At 47.1% G+C, this 12948-nt stretch overlaps 2 protein-coding genes across 2 annotated transcripts; both read left to right on the top strand.

The window, feature by feature from the left end:
• The first annotated feature begins 265 nt into the window (after nt 1-265).
• On the top strand, nt 266-678 carry LOC127201613 (40S ribosomal protein S25-like). Its single transcript, XM_051160289.1, has one exon. It carries the CDS (start codon nt 280-282, stop codon nt 655-657), a length of 378 nt encoding a protein of 125 aa, XP_051016246.1. The 5' UTR covers nt 266-279; the 3' UTR covers nt 658-678.
• Nucleotides 679-5575: 4897 nt separating this feature from the next.
• On the top strand, nt 5576-10109 carry Asb8 (ankyrin repeat and SOCS box containing 8). Its single transcript, XM_051160283.1, has 3 exons — nt 5576-5740; nt 7312-7416; nt 9424-10109. Exons 1-3 carry the CDS (start codon nt 5612-5614, stop codon nt 10054-10056), a joined length of 867 nt encoding a protein of 288 aa, XP_051016240.1. The 5' UTR covers nt 5576-5611; the 3' UTR covers nt 10057-10109.
• The last annotated feature ends 2839 nt before the right edge of the window (nt 10110-12948 follow it).

Here is a 12948-nt window from a genome sequence, read left to right as displayed (position 1 = left end):
TGAGGAAAAAGAAGTATTTGGGTGAGAAGACAGATGCGACTCAGCAGCAGACATTTTCTCTTGTGAGGCTCTTCCTGGGTCTCCTTCATTTTGACTTAGTACACAAAAACTTTGTTGACGTGATCATCCTTAACTGCAATCAACAATTGTAATGATAAAAAAAATAAAATGCCAGACAATCGATATGATATGGAAAATTTTATTATAAGAGTATGGGAGAGTTTTTTTCCGACATCTTAGTGAGGCTGCAGTGGTTGTTGCCAGTCCCCTAGCTTCGCCATGCCGCCCAAAGATGACAAGAAGAAGAAAGATGCTGGAAAGCCGGCCAAAAAAGACAAAGACCCAGTAAATAAGTCTGGTGGCAAGGCCAAAAAGAAGAAGTGGTCCAAAGGCAAAGTTCGGGACAAGCTCAACAATTTAGTCCTGTTTGACAAAGCCACATACAACAAACTCTGTAAGGAAGTTCCCAACTATAAGCTTATTACTCCAGCTGTGGTCTTGGAGAGACTGAAGACTCAAGGTTGCTTGGCCAGGGCAGCCCTTCAGGCGCTGCTTAGTAAAGGACTTATCAAGCTGGTTTCGAAGCACAGAGCCCAAGTAATTTACACGAGAAACACAAAGGGTGGGGATGCCCCAGCTGCTGGTGAAGATGCATAAGGAGGCTAAATCAGCTGTGCATTTAGGAAAATAAAACTTTATTTTAAGAAAAAAAAAAAGAGTATGGGAGAGCAGGAAGTGGGAGGGACACCCCTGAGAGGAAGAGATAGAGACAGGAAGAGAGAGAGAGAGAGAGACAGGGCAAGAGAGGAGAAAGGTAAGAGAGAGGATGGGGTGGGTCTGTCCTTTTATATTATGGGCAGGGACGCACCTAGTGGCCGGTGGGTAATGACATCATAGGTTGCTAGGCAGACTGGGGCAGTATGGTAACAGCAACAATCACATTGTCTTCTAACCCTTAATCAAAAGGAACCACACTTCATCCCTGTCCCCAGAAAAGCTGAGTCTGTAGGATGAGTGCTTGGCAAATGCTCTGCGAATGGGCAAATCTAAAACTTACTGTTGTTGTGACAACACTGTCCAAGACACTTCAAAATAATCCGCATGGATGGTCTATTTTATCACCTACTAGCAAAGCACAATCATTCATACATGTATGAAATACTTATTTTTTTTCTTATAGTCTTTAATATTTAGCACTCAATAAATTTGGGGAATGAGTTTCAGGGAGGTGGATACCATCAGGACAGATTGTTAGGGGAAAAAAAATCCCCCAATATAGCAGAAATTACTGACATTTTTTGAGTAGTTTGTTGGAAAAGAAAGAAAAGAAAACCAATAACAGCCTAAATCTTGAAAAAAGAACAACAAAACCAAAATTAGATTTTTAAAAAAAGATTTATTTACTTTATTTATTACATATGAGTGCTTTACAAAAGAGGGCAGCACATCTCATTATAGATGGTTGTGAGCCACCATGTGGTTGCTGGGAATTGAACTCAGGACCTCTAGGAAGCGTAGGTGGCACTCTTAACCACTGAGCCATCTCTCCAGCCCCCAAAATTAGATTTTAAATGTGACAAAATTTCAATGTTTTACAAAATGAAAAAAGATTTCATGTTGCTATTCTTTCTAGTTTTTTTGTATATTTGAATATTTTTATAGCAAAAGTAATGTTAAAATTTAAGATTGAGCCGGGTGTGGTGGCGCAGGCCTTTAATCCCAGCACTCAGGGGGCAAAGGCAGGAGGATCACTGTGAGTTCAAGGCCAGCCTGGTCTACAAAGCAAGTTCAGGATAGCCAAGACTACACAGAGAAACCCTGTCTCAAAAAACCAAAAAATAAAAACAAAAACAAAAACAAAAAAAGATTGAGGGCTGGAGAGATGGCTCAGCCGTTAAAGGCTAGGCTCACAACCAAAAATATAAGAGTTGGGTTCCTAGCACCCATGGCTGTCTCTTCAGCCACTAAGGAAAAAAAAAATGAAGATTGAAAATCACTGTTGTCCTTACCTTTCTTTAGAAAGGAGACACCAGAGGAAGCAAAAATGGAACACATACTGTAGGCTTTGCAATGTTTCTAACGAAGTCTCACAGGTTCTATTTTGTAGTACTGTAGAGTCACGATAGCTATATAGCTGTTCACATCTGGGCAACGGAGCAAGCATTTTGGAAGCAAGATGCTTTGCGTTGGAGTTAAGTAAAATAAAAATTTCTACAAATAGAAGGATATTTAAGTATCCCACTAACACTCGCGAGAGAAACCGAGTGAAATAACAAATCAGTCTCAAAGCCAATGGCCTAGGCTTGTGTGTGGTTCATGACATTGAACTAGAGCTGTCGAGCCCAGAACTTACAAACAGGGTGGATGCCACCCTCCAGGCCACAGGTGGAAATGTGCTTTTGTTGTGTAGTGTGTGAATTCTTAAGAGAGAACAGTGGTTCAAATAAGCCGGGTTTCATCCATGAGATCAAGTGTAGAGAGGCAGTCACCGGCCACTCACTGGGTCAGTTATGTGAAACTTGTACTCCACTTGGAAATGGATGGTGCCAAGCCGAGGATACTGTTGGGATGGAGACTGCTTTCGGCTATAGACACAGGGAGGCAGTCGAGTGGGATGCTCCCACCTTGGCCTGGTCCATAGACTTGAAAGCTAGAAGTCGTGGGTTTCTTTTCCACCATTGGACCAGGACGCCAGGCTGGAGGCTGGGGGCGAGCTATCGATTGCGCCCAAACGCATTGCTTAGAGGTCGCAACCGGAGAAAGAACAGACTCCCTAGAAGACTTTAAGTACCCTGGGTTTCCAGAGTCCACGCAGGCGCACTCCGCTTTCTCACATTGGCCAGCGCGCAGGCGCCCACGCAACTCGGCCGTCTTCCGCTGTAAAACTTGGGGCTGCGGCGGGCCGCTTCTGCTTCCGGGTCACGCCTTGACAGCGGCTTCCCGGACCGGTCTGCCCCGCGGCTCGGTGAGTGCGACCGTGGGTGCGGGACGGTGTGAAGCCGGGCCCCCGGGCCGGGAGCTCCGCAGCCAGTTAACGCCCCTTCGCCGCGCCGTTCCCGATCTTACCGGGAGGCGGGGGCGAGGACTGGCCGGTGTCCGAGGCCCCCGGGTGCAGGTTGAGGCTCCCGGACTCCCCCGAATTGCTGCGAGCACCCGGGGGGGGGGGGGTCTCCGCCGCAGGGGACTCCGCAGTCCTGGCATTTCGTGCCCTTGTCGCCGCCCCTGGGCGCGGCCAAGCCCGGCAGCCGCGAGCCTCCCGCGGCCCATACGGTGGGGTTGGGAGCCTCCCGCGGGGGCGAGGTCCAGGCCTGCTGCCCAGAGCAGGAGCGGTTGGGTGTGTTGAGTGTCTTTATGCACTGCTTAAAAAAGAAAGGAAAAGAAAAGAGGGGAAAAAAAAGTGTCCTAAACCCGGCGTGGTGGCGCACGCCTTTAATCCCAGCCCTCGGGAGGCAGAGAGGCAGGCGGATTGCTGTGAGTTCGAGGCCAGCCTGGTCTATAAAGCGAGTCTAGGACAGCCACGGCTACACAGAGAAACGCTGTCTAGAAACACCCGCCCCCCCCCCCTAAAGGTGTCCTTTGCACACTCCACAGGGAAAAGAAAACAGGACATGGGGCGGATAAGCCCCAGCTGAGGCTCAGACTGAAGGATTGCCGTCCCTGGGGCCGCGAGGTAGATTATCCTTGATCCATCCTGACTGCGAATGCTAGCCTCTCTCGGTTTCACCTGGAGCTTCGGGGTAGTTTAAGAGTTCTTAGCCTGGAATCCCCGAAGACCCGTAAAATGAGTGCAGGGTTTATTAGTTTCATCTGTTTAACCACGTACCAGAAACTTAACAGAACCACAGCAGCCCAAACCTTTAGCTTTAGATGGCCCGGGTTCTGCCCGCACCGCTGTTGGAACCGGAATTCAAACACAACTTTGTGCCCCCACCACCACGCTTTTGTTTGCTTCGCTTCAAAGTGTAAGGCACAGATCTTTGTCTCTGATGGTCTGTGTGTGTGTGTGTGTGTGTCTGAAAAGGATACGCCAAATTCTACCAAGCCTTGTGTACCTTGACAGACACAAATGGCTACTGATTAGCAAAACAAAAACAAAAAAACAAAAACAAACTAGTAGAGTTTATACTATACTATTTAATGATAAAGGGATACCCCATCACAAAAGCAAATATAGATTACAAAATTAACAAAACGTTTTCAGGTTTGTGCTCTAAGTGGTTGCATGTGTAATTACAAAAAATTATTACGCTCCAAAGTGGAAGTTTTTGCTTCCGGGTCACACCTTGACAGCAACTTTCCTGACCCAGGTGTTTGCGAGTGCAGACCTGGAAAGTGTGAGGCCAAGTCAAATATTGGTTTAACAAATGAATATTGAGGACCATCATGTACCAGGCACTACTTTTAAAATCCTCCTGTTATCTTTACTCTTGGGGTGGGGGGTTGGTATTTTAATAAAAAACACAGATTCCTAAGGAAATACACCAAGGAATTGGGCCTGCTTCCTATACTTTTTCTCCAGTTTTTGACTGGTGCTTTTCTGTAAAAATGCATCACTTTGTTAGCTGTCATTTAAAAATGTGTCACTTATCACTTTCTTTTTTTGGTCTTGGTTTTTCGAGACAGGGTTTCTCTGTTTAGCCTTAGCTGTCCTGGACTTACTTTGTAGACTCACTCAGTGATCCGCCTGCTTCTGCCTCCCAAGTGCTGGGACTAAAGGTGTGCGCCACTACACCTGGCCACTTAACACATCTTATGTAGTTTTAACACTTTTATCATAGTTGAATCTAAGTATGTTGAATTATTTTCTCTTCCCCTAGAATTCTCCGCCATAAAGCAGTTTTAACGCAGCTATACAACTATATTTTGAATTGCTTATTTCCTATAGCTGAAGCATGTTTTATTGGTATGAACTTTAAAAATATTTATGTTGATTCCAGAGCGGCTATACGCTCACTTTTCTTCCTTAATTTAGAATGTTACTTTATTTCTTGCTTTGTGTCTATTTGAAAATATTTGAAAAGTATTTGAAAATGTTTCACAGGTGACTTATCATCAGGATAATGTCTGTCCCCTAGCCTCCCTGGCCCCACAGGTACCAAGCATCTTCCCACTCTGCCAAGCAACCAACATTTGTTAAATGTCTACATTGTATGCGCTGTGATGTGGTTAGCTTTACCAAGCAGAGAAACAATGTTATGTGCATAAGTATATTGTAAGGCAAATATGTAAGGAACCTGAAGGTGGGTACTGATAATAAATAACGAGAGTCTGGAGAAGGAAAAGTGTTTCATTTTATCTTCAGCCTTCCAGAACTCTTCCTCCTGCTGGCCCTGTAGACCAAGCTCTGCTCTAGGAGAATCTTAGAACCTGAGGACGTGCGTATCCGGGTTTTCTTAACATCCTAGCGACACTGTAGCCTAGTGCCTTCCTGTTCCAGGAGGAACAGTAATTAATCACTGATTAATCCCTGGTCTCCTTGGAGTCGGCTTTGATCGTGGGAAGCCCTCAGAAAACGCTTAGCCCTAAGGAGACACATACTCAGCGACCCCGCGCCCACTAGGACTCGTCTGTTTCAGGCAGTTTGGAGCATGCGGCCGCCCTCTGAGCCCTGATGAGTTCCAGCATGTGGTATGTCATGCAGACCATTCAGAGCAAGTACTCCCTCTCCGAGCGCCTGATCCGAACAATTGCTGCCATCCGCTCCTTCCCACATGACAACGTGGAGGACCTCATCCGAGGGGTGAGTGGGCTGGTCCTCGTAGGGCAGCCTTTGAGGGAGCTGGGAGGTGCCTGCCGAATCCCAGGAGGTGCTCCCGCTGCAACCTTGATTTAGCGCATACTCCGTGTTCGTCAGTGTTCTTGGTCTGATGGCTAACATACTTTCTCTCTGACTTTTCTTCGCCTGCTTCTCACTCTCACTTCATGCCTTCCGTGTTTTCTTTATAAAATATACTCTAGATTCTGGATATCCCTACTCTTGTCATTCTTTTTTAGTTTGGTTTTATAAAATCTGTCCGGACATGGTGCATGCACATATGTGAAAGCCATGCAGCCCAGAGTCCCGTATACATGTTTTACTAAAGGTAGCAGGAGGCAAGCACAGGGAGGTCAGTTTTTCAATCCGTGGAGGTCCCCCTCAAATCTGGATCACCGTGACTACGTGGAGAGAGTTCATTCTCCTGTGCTTACTACAGCTGCCGGGTTTAGGTCCATAGAAGACACGGTCCTCTAAACTGTGTAGTAATTACAGATTAAGACAATTAGAGACTAAAGAGATGGCTCAGTGAGCGAGAGGGTGCAGCTCCCAACCACCTGTCACTGTAGCTCCAGGGGATCTGACGCCCTCTTCTGACCTCTGCGGGTACATGCACTCATGTGCAGAAACTTAGGCAGGAACACACATACATGTGATTAAAAATAAGCCTTTTTTTTTTTAAGAAAAGAAATCCTTTCTCAGAACTCTTAAGTACTGCTGTCGGTGGTTCTGTTATACACCTGGTGCCCAGGAAGTCCTGGTGCCTTCCCCCTTTGAAGAGACAGTACAGAGTGGTGTACCATGTAGTTCCTTCACACTTCACGGTTTGAAACAACTGTAAGGCCCCCTGTCGGCCAGGGTCTGTAACTGCTTCAGAGCTGCACTCCTGCAGAAGGAAGGAAGGTGCAGGGACAGCTCGTTCTCAGCCAAGTGCCTTGCAGAGCACGGTGGTCATAGACTGTAGGCAGCAGTCCTGCAGCCTTTTTTTTTTTTTTAAGATTTATTTATTTATTTAATGTATACAGTGTTCTGCCTGCATGTACACCTGCAGGCCAGAAGGAGGCATCAGATCGCATTATAGATGGTTGTGAGCCACCATGTGGTTGCTGGGAATTGAACTCAGGACCTTTGGAAGAGCAGTCAGTGCCCTTAACCTCTGAGCCATCTCTCCAGAACCTTCCTGCAGCCTTTTAAGGTCATGTCCTCAAGGGTGTCCAGGTAGCCATTTTGGCAGGCTGTGTTGTGGAGAAACTCTATAGCTTAGCCTGGGGAGCTGTGCACCAGTGCACGCCCAGTGCCTGAGGAAGCCGTGATCTTCCATGTGGGTGCTGGGAGTCAAACCCAGGTCCTTCACAAGAACCAGCACTCTTACCAACTGAGCCGAGCCTCCAGGGCTGGTCTGGGGAGCTGCCTTCCTTGTCTTCCTCTTCAGTCTCCTCTTGGCTGGAGGACTGGGACTCATTATGGAAGTAATAGGTGCCTGTAGTTGAAGCATGCTCAGGCTTGGGGTCCTTCTCCATCTGGTCACTTGCGTGTCCTCTGACCCCTTCCCGCAGGGAGCAGATGTCAACTGCACGCACGGCACCCTGAAGCCCCTGCACTGTGCCTGCATGGTGTCGGACGCTGACTGTGTGGAGTTACTCCTAGGAAAGGGAGCGGAGGTGAGTGACACCCTCAACGCATTGACGTTCATGAGTCACAAAAGCTTGGCCTTCATGTTTTCTTAAACTTCCCCTTCCACCTTCCAGCTTACTTTGTAACTCATGGTGGCACTGGCATATACGTCACTAAAGGAAGGCGTAACGGTTAATCCATAAAATGATTCTAAGGATTTTCTCTCTTTGCATTTCCCCCCTTCACTGAAGCTGGACATGGCTCCGAGGAGGAGTTTTATTTCTCTTTCCTTCCCAGCCTACCTCCTGGGGGTTGTTCGCGTTTCCACTGACTCCTCTGCTGTTGACTATCCGGTTACCATAAGTACAGAGGCTTCTCAACGCTCATCAGTGCTAAGCCATGTGAGACGACTCTCGGGTTGTTAGTCATGAGGCCATCCCTTCCCCAGGATCTGGCCACTTGTCCTCTTTTTTTGCCCACTAGTTATTTTTAATATAGCTTGGTCTTACCTTCTTTGTAATGTATCTTAAGATAAAGGCCAAGATTAATTTTTGAAAGTAGACTCTTCTTGGCTTTGGCATGCGGCAGCATAGTGTAAAGAATGGTTATTTAAAAGGATAGACTCTGAGCCAGGCATGATGGGGAGGGCCCATCTGTGATCCCAGCACTGCGGGGGGTGAGTCGGGACCGTGAGGTGGAACCAGCTTGGGTATAAAACAAGACTGTCTGGAGCCAACCACCGCTCCTCCCCCAAACGCCCCTGGAACCAGATTTCCTGAATTCCATTTCCAGCATGGGTGTTTCCAGATACGTGACTTGAACAGGCTCCTTCAGCCCTTCCTTTGCCTCGGTTTCCCCATCTATCAGGAGGGCATGCAGGACGGTTGAAAGTGTTTAGATTGCCAGCTTGCAGCCGTCACTAAGTACATGACAAATGAATCTAGCAGCTTTGCTGTTGGTGAGCAGTCTTGAATGTGGTGCGTGCTGAGGTGCTGGTCTGCATCAGACAAGCCATCAGGCCAGTGTGCAGTCCCAAACACACTGGGCAGTAAGCTGAAGAGCCGAGTCCCATCGTACCATCCTCATACGGCCATGATGTTCCCTGCTTAGCACTAGCTAGGCTCTAATTTCGTAATTAAACCTGCTTATGTAGGTGACCCTGAAGTGAAAAACCGGTTATACTCTGAACAAATAATACTAGTGACCAAAATGAGAGCGAGGCTTAATGAAATAAGACGGCAACTCCATTAAATAGTTTGGTTTTGCTTTATTGCATTGTATGGTAGAAAGATCTGAATGATAGTTTCAGAGAGGCAGCTGCCATTTCAACCCTGGCAGTGTGTGCTGCTCCTGCCACAGAGTTCATCTGCTACAAGCACAGAGTTTTGACTTCATTATTTTTTCTCTCTGGTTTCCATTAATCACAGGATACAGAAAGTGTCAGGGTAAAATAGTCAGAATTTCTTCCAGAGCAGTATTGAAGACTTGGACTTCATCTTTGTTAGCATAAAAACAGCTTCATAAGCCTGCCTTCAGTTTGCTTAGCAACTGATGATGTCATCACCTCCGCCACCAGACTATAAAGGGCCACCTCTCTTGCATTCCTCTTTTGCACTCTCCCTAAGGGACCCCTCTTGCCCTTTCTCTCTCTGTCTCTGGCCCCCCCTAAGCCCTAACTCCTCTCCCCTTCTCTCCCCACACTTCTACAATAAATCTCTCCATATTCACACATCTTTTGTGTGCCATCTCATTTTTAATCCTAACATTCGTCCCCTCGTCACTCCCCGCTCTATGGCAGAGATGCTCATAAGTAGAGAAGTGGATGCTGCAGTCCCGCCAGCCACTTGATGTGAGAGCTGGGCATATGCAGACAGTTCCTATATGTTCCCTGTCATCTCATCTTGACCACCAAGACTTCCGGGGAATTCCACATTACCTTATTGTTGAGAGCATTTCATGGCAAAGACAGTGGGGAAATAAGTACAGGATTCTTCGCCAGCTTCTCTTCTTCCCAGTAACCTGCCCACTGTAAAACAGGTGCTTCCTTTCTGCAGGTCAATGCCCTGGATGGTTACAATCGAACAGCACTCCACTATGCAGCCGAGAAGGATGAGGCTTGTGTGGAGGTCCTATTGGAATATGGTGCAAACCCCAATGCACTGGATGGCAACAGAGATACTCCGCTTCACTGGGCAGCCTTTAAGAACAATGCTGAGTGTGTGCGTGCTCTCCTAGAGAGTGGGGCCTCTGTCAATGCCCTGGATTACAACAATGACACACCGCTCAGCTGGGCTGCCATGAAGGGAAATCTCGAGAGTGTCAGCATCCTCCTTGATTATGGTGCTGAGGTAAGAGTCATCAACCTAAAAGGCCAGTCGCCCATATCCCGCCTGGTGGCCCTGCTTGTTAGAGGGCTTGGGACAGAGAAAGAAGACTCCTGCTTCGAGCTCCTCCATAGAGCTGTTGGACACTTTGAATTAAGGAAAAATGGCACCATGCCACGAGAAGTGACCAAAGACCAGCAGCTGTGTGAAAAACTGACTGTGTTATGCTCAGCACCAGGGACCCTGAAAACCCTTGCCCGCTATGCTGTCCGCCGAAGCCTGGGTCTCCAGTACCTGCCAGACGCAGTGAAGGGGCTCCCACTGCCAGCGTCCCTGAAGGAATACCTGCTGCTCTTAGAGTAGCCTGGAGGAGACAGTTCTGCCGCCATGCAGACAGCTCAGGGTGAGGGTTTTTTTGGATATTATTTGTTGTGGAACACGGAAAGAGCTTGTTCTGTCGCGTGGTTTATAGATTCTGGAGCAACACATCACACGAGTAATGTATGTACACCTCCCCTCCCATACCTAGCAACTAAACCATACCAAAAAAAAAAAAAAAAAAAAATCACCTCACTTCTGTTTGCTGTTTTATTGCTTAGTTGCCTTTCTCAGCCCTGCAAAGTAGTCGACAATGTAAGTAGACGTCCCTAGGGAGATGGAAAGTACTCAGAGTGTACGCTTTTCCTTGGGCCAGGGTTTACATTGTGAAAGAGTTCCTTCTGAAAGGTTTGAGTTGATCTGAAGTTTAAGAAAAATCACAATTTCAATTAACAAGAATTATGTCCCAAGGATAAATGCTTGAACTTCAGATGGGGTGTAGACTCAGAAGTGGGCATTGAGAAGGACTGGCTCCTTCCTCCTCACAGAAGGAACAACTGTCTTTGCCTGTGAGCTAGTCATCCAGCAGTGTGATTTCACAGCGGGCGGGTATCTTGCTGCTGAGGAGACAAAGATTCAGGATTCTCAGCAGTCCGAGGGTTTCCAGGCCAGTCTTCTAGCTGCTCTTTCCTGGAAAACTCCTTTGCACCAATGAGCTGAGCACGAGTTTCCTGCACCTTAGATAAAGGTGTCTCTCTAGCAAGGGAGGGTGGGCAGCACCGCCTTTTCCATGGAGCTCCATTCCCTAACGGTTTGGAGTTGTTGAGTTTTTTTTTTCCCCTACTCTTGGAACTTTGCTTTTTATTGAGCTAGAAAATGGTAGGGGAAGTGGAGCTGGGAACAGAATATAAAAGAGTTCCTTTGGGATTGGGCCACCTACCTAAGAAGGCCTGTTTCAGCGAACAGTGTTCCGTGTTCTTAAACTGGATGGAGTTGATTTTGCCCTTGTCATCTGTATGCAAGTTTGGAAAGCACTTTTTAAAAAGCTGGCTGGAGACTACACCCAAATGAATAGGACCTTCTAAGCAGCTAACTCAAAAAGTATGCCTGCCTTTGTCCTTCACTGTTGGTGGGGTTGGCCCATTTGAAAAAAATAAATAATTCTAAAAGCAAATTTGGCAACTTCCAGTTTCTACTTTTCTCTGCTTCCTCTCCTACCCACTTATAAGAAATGGCTTGGCTCTTCAGCAGACCTTTCCTCCTGCAAGTGGCTCTGCGCATGGGTGAACAGGAAAGCTAGGGCATGTATTTAAAAAGCTTCCGCCTTCCTCATCTTCCCCAGATGTGAAATACCCGCTCTGATCTTTAGCCTCAGCTTCAGGGTGTAGCTCAGTGATCATAGCACGTGACCCACATGCTCAAGTCCCTAGGTTCCCTGACCAGAAAAAAAACGAGACTAGAGAGATGGCGCAGCTGTGGAGGACTGGGATCCAGTTCCCAGCACCCACATGGGAGCTCACAACCATCTGTGACTCCAGGTCCAGGGGTCTGATCTCTACAGGCTACTATGTGCAAGTGGTACACTTAAACTCATGTAGGCAAACACATCCATAAAGTAAATGTTTTAAATGAAAAATGTTACAAATTAAGTCTTTAAGGAATCTTTAAAAACACTAAGGCCAAGATTTCACACACATACCCCTACCTGTACTGCTTGGGATTTCTTGAGTTAAGGGCTGGGTTGATTTTAGAGGCTCCTGCAGTGTAGCCAGGAGCGAGATCCATGACTGTAGGCTGTGGCTGGCAGTCCACCAGTTACTAAAGGCCATGCAGGGAGGGAGGTTAAAGCTCAGACCTGAACCCTGTCCACCAAGGCTGAACTGGGTCAGAATGGAACTGAGCATCAGCATTCTTGGGTTTTTGTTCTGTTTTTTAGACAGGTTTCTCTGTCTGTGTAGCCTTAGCTGTCCTGGTACTTGCTCTGTAGACCAAGCTGGCCTCGAACTCACAGCGATCTGCCCACATCTGTCTCCTTGAATGGTTCAAAAGTCATGCACCACCACCACCTGGCAGCCAGGCTAACTGTGCTGCTGTTCAGCTGGGCCTGTGAACCATCCTGCAGATGCCCTTCCATTTCTCACCATTGACACCTGTGATGTTTGGGTTACCCATTTTCTCAGTTGCCTCATAATTACAGTTGGTGACTGGTACCACACCCAGCCACTCAACACAGATGGAATGTACTTAATAGGTTATTTTTCCTTTTAAGGGGTCTTTGTTTACTTTTTTTTTTTTCTTTCAGATTTCTTTGTGATCCTGAAACACTACTCCTTTTGAAGTGTCATTTTTCTTGTGATTCATTTTCCACCTGTCCTTTCTCTTTCCACCATTTTCTCAAAGAAACAAGTGCTTGGATTAACAAGGGGAAGGAGCCTGTGAAACAGTGGCAGTTGGCACTTGTGTCCTGGTGTGTGTGGCTCTCCTTCCCCCTCCTTCTGTAGGCTGCATGGCTCTTTGGGTTTGGGTAGCATGGTAAGGCGCAGAAGGGTTTGGCTGGGACCAGAGAGATGGTGCTGCAGCTAAGGGCGCTGTTGCTTTTGCAGAGAGAGGCCCTGGGCCCAGTTCCCAGAACCCACAGGTTCCAGGGTATCTGACACCCTCTTCTGACCTCTGTGGGCATCAGGCAGGCATGTGGTGCACACACAGACAAGCAGAAAAACACCCATATGCACTACACATAAAGTAAAATAAATCTTTTAGAAAGACTTTGAGATAAGGTTTCTCGGTGTAGCCCTGGCTATCCTGGAACAAACTCTGTAGAACAACCTGGCTTTGAACTCACACAGATCTGCCTGCCTTTGTCTCCTGAGTGCTTGGATTAAAGGCATGCACCACCACACCTGGCTATAAAAAAAAAAAAAAAAAAAAAAAGTTTTT

The sequence above is a fragment of the Acomys russatus genome, chromosome 17, assembly GCF_903995435.1.
Source record: "Acomys russatus chromosome 17, mAcoRus1.1, whole genome shotgun sequence".
NCBI classification, from domain to species: domain Eukaryota; kingdom Metazoa; phylum Chordata; class Mammalia; order Rodentia; family Muridae; genus Acomys; species Acomys russatus.
Note: the sequence above shows the minus strand (reverse complement) of the source record. Positions and strands in the feature narration are given on the sequence as shown.

Bases quoted from the DNA above. Each gene is read 5' to 3' on its own strand.
- LOC127201613 (XM_051160289.1), top strand. From the start codon at position 280: ATGCCGCCCAAAGATGACAAGAAGAAGAAAGATGCTGGAAAGCCGGCC.
- Asb8 (XM_051160283.1), top strand. From the start codon at position 5,612: ATGAGTTCCAGCATGTGGTATGTCATGCAGACCATTCAGAGCAAGTAC. The intron at 5,741-7,311 runs GTGAGTGGGCTG...CCCTTCCCGCAG, and splicing joins TGGAGGACCTCATCCGAGGG to GGAGCAGATGTCAACTGCAC. The intron at 7,417-9,423 runs GTGAGTGACACC...TCCTTTCTGCAG, and splicing joins TCCTAGGAAAGGGAGCGGAG to GTCAATGCCCTGGATGGTTA.